The sequence below is a fragment of the Pteropus alecto genome, unplaced genomic scaffold (genome assembly GCF_000325575.1).
Source record: "Pteropus alecto unplaced genomic scaffold, ASM32557v1 scaffold81, whole genome shotgun sequence".
Taxonomy (NCBI): Eukaryota; Metazoa; Chordata; class Mammalia; order Chiroptera; family Pteropodidae; genus Pteropus; species Pteropus alecto.
In genome coordinates, this window is record NW_006433378.1 from 13827000 (window position 1) to 13833733 (window position 6734).

At 32.9% G+C, this 6734-nt stretch overlaps 1 protein-coding gene across 2 annotated transcripts in view; it reads left to right on the forward strand.

Moving 5' to 3' along the window:
- The window catches only part of NCAM2 (neural cell adhesion molecule 2), a 413016-nt gene that overhangs the window by 376205 nt on the left and 30077 nt on the right, over window positions 1-6734 (forward strand). For both annotated transcript variants that reach the window (XM_006908233.1, XM_006908234.1), the window contains one exon: window positions 2826-3006. In XM_006908233.1, coding sequence (XP_006908295.1) covers window positions 2826-3006 — 181 coding nt within the window. The remainder of the gene's footprint in view (window positions 1-2825; window positions 3007-6734) is intronic.

The following is a 6734-nucleotide window of genomic DNA, read 5'->3' on the forward strand; positions in this document are numbered from 1 at the left end:
CTATACACCGATATTATGTTTTTGGAAAAAACTATTGAGTGCCCTTGACTGTCATATGGCCCTATCTATTTTCTGACAAAAAAGATTGCTTAAGATAAACTACATCAAAGCAAAATGACCATTTTTCTTTCAGTAGCTGCCCTTCAACATTTAATTGGCTTATTAATAATAGCCCTATTCAGCAAATCATCTCATTAAGATACCTAGGGGAACATTTTTGCAACTAGATTATCTTAAATCATTCCCTAGGCATTTAAATTCTGTGAATTAGGCACTCTTCAAATGCATAATTGAGATTTTGATGCCTAGGGGAGTATTTGGGAACACCCACTTTAATTTTTTTCTATTCCCTGGGAATAGCAATTAGGGGATTAAAAAGCCTCCTTGTCTAATGTTAAATGGAAAATGAAATTGATTTAAATTGGGGAAAATATCAGAACTCTCTTTGATTTTTTATGATATCACTCCAACTATCTAAAATGATGGAGGGGCTTTTCATTTATCATGCTAAGAGCTTCAACAATTAAGAGTTAAATGATTGCTATTTCAGAAGAGACTGTCTGCATGTCTTGTGCTTATCAGGAAGTTTAACCTCAAATGCTCAGTTCTCAGAAATAGTATTTTTGGAAGATTATCCGAAGGACATGGAGACTATCTTTTCCTCTGAAGAATAAATTGTATCCTGGGGTAATCCAGATCTCAGGTGTTGGCTTATTTTCTGGCTCTTTCACCCCCATCTCTGCTCAGATCCAAAGCAAAACTCAATTCTGGATTTCCACAAAAATAGTTATTGTCACCAATAACTATAGTTACATAGAATTATTGGAGTGAGAGGGAGGCTACAGGGACAACTCTACTGTTTTGTGTAGCCCCCGTCTTATCTAGCCCTTCAGTCTCCTTACCTCCTCCATTTTGTCCATATGTGTACACATATGTAACATATCCAATATTTATGTTATGTGTATTTTACTGTGTCTATATACACATGTGTATATATACACATATGTATATGTATCATATATCATATCATATATCTTATCTAAATTTACTTTTGAATGGGGTTTTTTTAAGCTTTTTTTTTTTTTGGTCAATATCTATGAAATGTTTTTATATTTACTTAAAACAATAAACCTGCGGTATCCGTTTTTACATCTCCCAGTAGTTGTGCATCTTTCTGAGATTTTCAATCATTGTGTTTATTTTTGGTTCTAAACTTCTGTGAAAGAATCACGCCTTCTTTTCATTAACTAGATTAGGACGAATGAAAAGTAGAATGGCACTGGAGTTTATTATTCCAGTAAGCGTGACATCACTTTCCCTGAGCAAACCTTCCTGGCCCTTGGAGTCATTGGGTCTCCCTGTTACACACACCCCAAGCATACTCTGGTTTTTTAAAGCATTCGTGTTTTTCATCTGTGCTGGTTTGTAAACTCCAAGATGAGGGTATTGCACAAATCTTATTTACTGTTGTATTCATAGTTATATAATAGCCTCACTACCCTATAAGGTCTGAATGAATAATTGATGAAGAAACTGACGAAGAAAGGGAGTGTTAGAAAAATGGTAACTGTTTGGTACAGCTGCCCTAAGCATTTCAAAAGTACATCTAGTTTCCTTTCTTAACTTTACTAGTCATTTAATGACTTAGACAAGTCACAAGCTCTCTGGCCCAAATGTTCTGTTTTCCAATAGCTTTTTCAGCCTTAAATTCTGGACAACAGTCTAGACTAATAAATTAAATTAATATATTTGTAAGTTTCAGAAAAAAGCAAGGGAAATCCCTCTTGTTTATATAACTTTAAGTACATGTGCAAAACCATGGCTTCATTAGAAGTGCTAATATCTTCAGTTTTAGATGAAATAACAAACCTGTCCAAACAGGTTTTTTTTTTTTTTGTAATACAAGTTTTATGTAATCAAAAATAATTAAATAGGAAGAGAGAATAATATCATGGTATCAAAGCTATAATGTCTTCTTGTCTCCTTCTTAAGGAAACTTTATGTTTGTAGTACCATCAGTTTAATGCAATAATGAATTTAACCTCTAGAATTTGATTTTAGAAAATAAATGGAGAAAACTTTATTATTGTTATTCTTTATTTATAGTCAAAAAATTGCAAAATAATGGCTCAACAAAGTAATATTGGGCTGAGCTCTGAGGTTAAAAAAATATCAGTTTGTCTGTCTGTCTATTTATCTATCGTCTATCTACCTATCTATCTATCTATCATCTGTCTATCTATCAATCATCTATCTCCAAGACTAGGCTACAATTTGTTTATAATTACGCCTCTGGGAAATTGAGCTTTGAAATTGTAGTGAAATAATATCATCATAATAGAAAATACTAGTGGTAATTTAAATCTATAAAAAATATCCAAACTTTATTTGCAAGACACTTTATCCCCGCCCAAACCTTAAACAATAGTACCTGACAATTATTTTAATGGATATTTAGGCTTTTTCTATATATCATATTCCATTTTTACTTCACATAATTATTAATAATCAACAAAGTGGCCAAACAACAAATTTATATATGTTAAATTTTTAAAAAATATTAACAAAGGTGAATTATCAAGCACTGAATCATCAGAGATTAATTATAAAATAATCATTCTCTGACTAATATAAAAACATTACATTTTTTATAGAAAAGTCTTAGAAATGACTTCATTGACATAGCAACTTCATCTATCCCTGTGGATGAAAAAATCCTTTTTCAGTATTAATAAAACCACCTATTCCATCTCAAAATAATTTTTTTAATCACAACTTTAGTGAATGAATTGTCACAAAATGTATATTTTTTATTGCCTTTACAGAAAGATAAAGAAGACCAGTGGCTAGAGAAAAAAGTGCAGGGAAATAAAGACCACATTATTTTGGAGCATTTACAATGGACAATGGGGTACGAAGTTCAAATTACAGCTGCCAACAGATTGGGATATTCAGAACCAACAGTCTATGAGTTTAGCATGCCACCAAAGCCCAACATTATTAAAGGTAAGCAAAACTATACACTCCCTGAGGCTGAAAATGAACATGATATCATCTTTATAATCTCTCTGGATTGTTTTTTAATATTCAAGATAAAATTTTATAGAAAGAAGTGTAAATTCTAGGTTCTAATCATGATTGTTGTGACATGTCTTACTGAAATCTCAGTCTTCCTTGCCATGGTGAATAACTTTAGTGATTAAAGTGATGGGGAGAAAGGATGGACAGAGGGCGAGGATGGAAGTTAAGAGTGACTGTTGAATATCAACATGAAAAACTTCTGTTGAGACCAGAAACTTTTCAGAGAAGACAACTTCTCTGACAAAGATGTGGAGTTGATCCACAATTTCTGGGAAGATGTGGCCAAAAATAATGGAGCCCATCTATGCCTGACTAAGCAAGTTGATTCTGGAAACATAAAATCAATGACACAGTGACGCAGAAACAGCCACAGACACAGTCCTAGAAAGAACTGTAACTAGAGTTTTAAGGAGACTCACAATGTTGCAGGACACTCTGAATCAGTGTTCACAGCACACTGGTAGGTTCTACCCTTGATAGGTAACAGTGTTTATGTCATTTTATGTTAATGCTATTATTAAGTCCACAACAAGGATATGAAAATATTTTTCAGGTACATGCTACAGAGGTAAAGATGCAAGAATTTATTTTGATTCAAAGTTATATTTAGCTGTTAGTGAGTTGTCATACTGGACATATTTTAACATTTATTGTCCATTTAAATACCATACTTAGTATTTGATGATAATTTTTATATATATGTATAAACATATATACTCTTGATATATACATATAGAGAGAGAAATGAGAGCTACATATTCATAAGCATGGCTTAAGTCATATTATATAATAGAGTATTGATATTGTTATATAACACTTTTGAAACTAGAAAAAATAAAATTTGGTAGTTTAGTCATGCTATTTAACCTTCTTGTAATTTCAAATAGATATTAATCTCATTATGATTTTGTTATATTGTACATCAGTTTTGTAAAATTGAAAGCAGCTTTACACAATTAATCTTTCTATTAAAAAGTAATTACAGTATAAAAATCATACTGGTTATATGACAAAAGTAATTGCTATTATGGCTTTTTATTGCTAATATTAATTATTAAGTGCTTTCAATTATAATTTGAAATAGAAAGGAGCATCTAGAAATAACCTGGATATCCTATATTGTAATGGCATTTTTAAAAATGTACAAAACAGTTCTGCTTTTATTACTTCATTTTACTCTTAAACAGAGTTGAACAACAAAGAGTTATCCTCATTTTACAGATATGATTTTGAGAGTGTAAATGATATGTCCAAGGTCAGAGCTACTTTAAGTCACATGATGAACCTAATCCCCTTACAAGATGGTAAATAAGAATGGTTGAATGTACTATCAAGTTCATTGCCCCTATGAGTTTGAAACATCAATAACTACCTCTAAAATTATAACGTATTATGTTTATAGTAATTATCCTCTGTGCAGACATCAAGAACATGATATAAATGTGATTCTTAATCTGAGTCAGGATCTTCAAAGGAGGATTATAACAGTGTACTTCATCTTTCTAAATCTTTAAGTTAGCTCCTATATTTGGAAGAAATAATTATTTTTATCAGGATAAAATTTAGTTTTATGAAGAAGGCAACATTTTAATAACATTTCATAGATAAAACACAAACTGTAAAAAAAAAAAAATAGATTTCAGGCAGGTTAGTTTGTTATACTCCCAGAGCCCCTATATTTATAAGAAATTGTTAATGAAACCAACAAGTATAGACAAAAAGGTAAATAAATGTAAAATAATATATATAAAGACACAAAAATAGTGAAAGTATTCTATAATGCATTTAACTATAGAATCATTTTTATTTGTTTATTTCAATTTTGGAAAGTGAGCTCGTGGGCAGTACCAACAAGGAAAATGGACAGAATTCTGGTTTATAGTTTCAGTTTTGCTCTTGTCACTTAATTTCTCTCGATATGCATTTTCTCATCTCTAAGCTAGTTTCTTCTGGTTTTGCAATGTTAAGATTTATTCATTTACTTATTCCAGTTATTTATTGAGGTCTTGCTGTGTGACAAGTAGTGAGATGAGTATAGGAATTATCTGTGAAAAATGCAGAACTGGCCTCTCCCTTCAAGGATTTTACCATCTAGTAGGGGAGATAGGCTTTAAATAAGAGTTAGAATAGCCACCAAATAATTACAACTAAGAGATGTGCTGGTGCAGTATGCTGCCGTGAGGGGGGCTGGCAAGGGTACCTAACTTATATTGGTAAGTTGGGGGTTAGGAAAATCTTCCTTTAGAAGGTGATTTTCCAAAAGAAACTTGTAGGGAACAACCCTTCCATGTAAAGTGTATTATATGGAAGAAATCTCTGAGAGGAGGAAGAAATTGATCTGCTTTAGAAACTAGAAAGAGCATGTCTAGAAGAGAGCCTGGAGGTACGTGAACAAAGAGAAGAATAGAGAGGGACCTGCAACCCAGACAATCCAAGGTCTTTTAAAAACCATGTAAATAATTTTAAAACAAATCCTAAAACCAGTAAGAACTCATCTGAAGCAGGGAAGTTATATTAATAGATAGACATTATAGACAGATTACTCTTACTCGTCTGGATACAAGCAAGACATGGGTAAATAGAAATGCTTGCAAAAAAGTAAGAGCAGTAGGAAAAGAAAACAATGAACAAATTCCAGGCCCATTGTAGATGTAGACTCAACTGCTTGTGTAACAGATTGGATTCAGTAGATATCGATGACTTTTGAGTGTCTTGCTTGAACAACTGAACACATTGTTGACAACATTTCTCAGAGTAAAGAATTTTGGATTTGGAGAATGAAGATTAACATACGATCAGTCTGGTATCTATTAAGTTTGGAAAGTCAAACAGTAGTTAGATATGTGTGTCTGGTGATGAAAAATCCATGTTTTGGAAACATATTACGACGTCGTCAGCTTACCAGTGAATGATATTTGAAGCCTGGGTGAGGGTAAAACCATACAATGGCCAATGCCTAAGTTCTATGAAAAGGAGTTGATGTCTGTAGTACTGATTTGTTTCCCCTGGTACCTAGGAGGGTGACTGGCACAGCATAGAAGTTCAAGGAGCGCTTCTTGAGTTTACTGAATGCAGAGGGTTAAGAACTGTGTACTAAGAAACCATAATATTATACAGGAAGAGGAAATCAACTCCCCCTTCAATACTGGAGACTAAGATGTAGAGTTCCTGGAAAATCATGAGACTCTAGTATCTTGGAAGTTAAGAGAGAGTCATGTCTTAAGAAGAAAAAGTTTAAGTTGCATTTGACACTTCAAATGCTAAGAGGTCAATGGAACTTAATCAAAAGAGTTTGTGAAGTGTCCTTATTACATCCAGCTTTACTGAAGTGGTTGGGAGAGAAATGAAGGAGGAATGGGCTCAGGATTGTATGTGAGGTTAGGAGGTTTAGTCTCTATGTTTATTTAATGCTTTCATAGCGTTGCTATGAAGGTGAGCAGAGAAAAAAAATAGTGTTATAAGGACTTTTATGATGAAAAAGGTTACAGTGTGTTTTACTGCAGATGCAACAGCCAAAGCAGTCAGGGGAAATCAGACATACAGATATACAGACAAAGCTATCTGAGAAGATAGAAGGTAGAATTCATCTCCTCTAAACTGTGCAGTTGATACAAAGCCAGAGTAGCTTACTGGAAATGGTGAGGTGGGGGGGT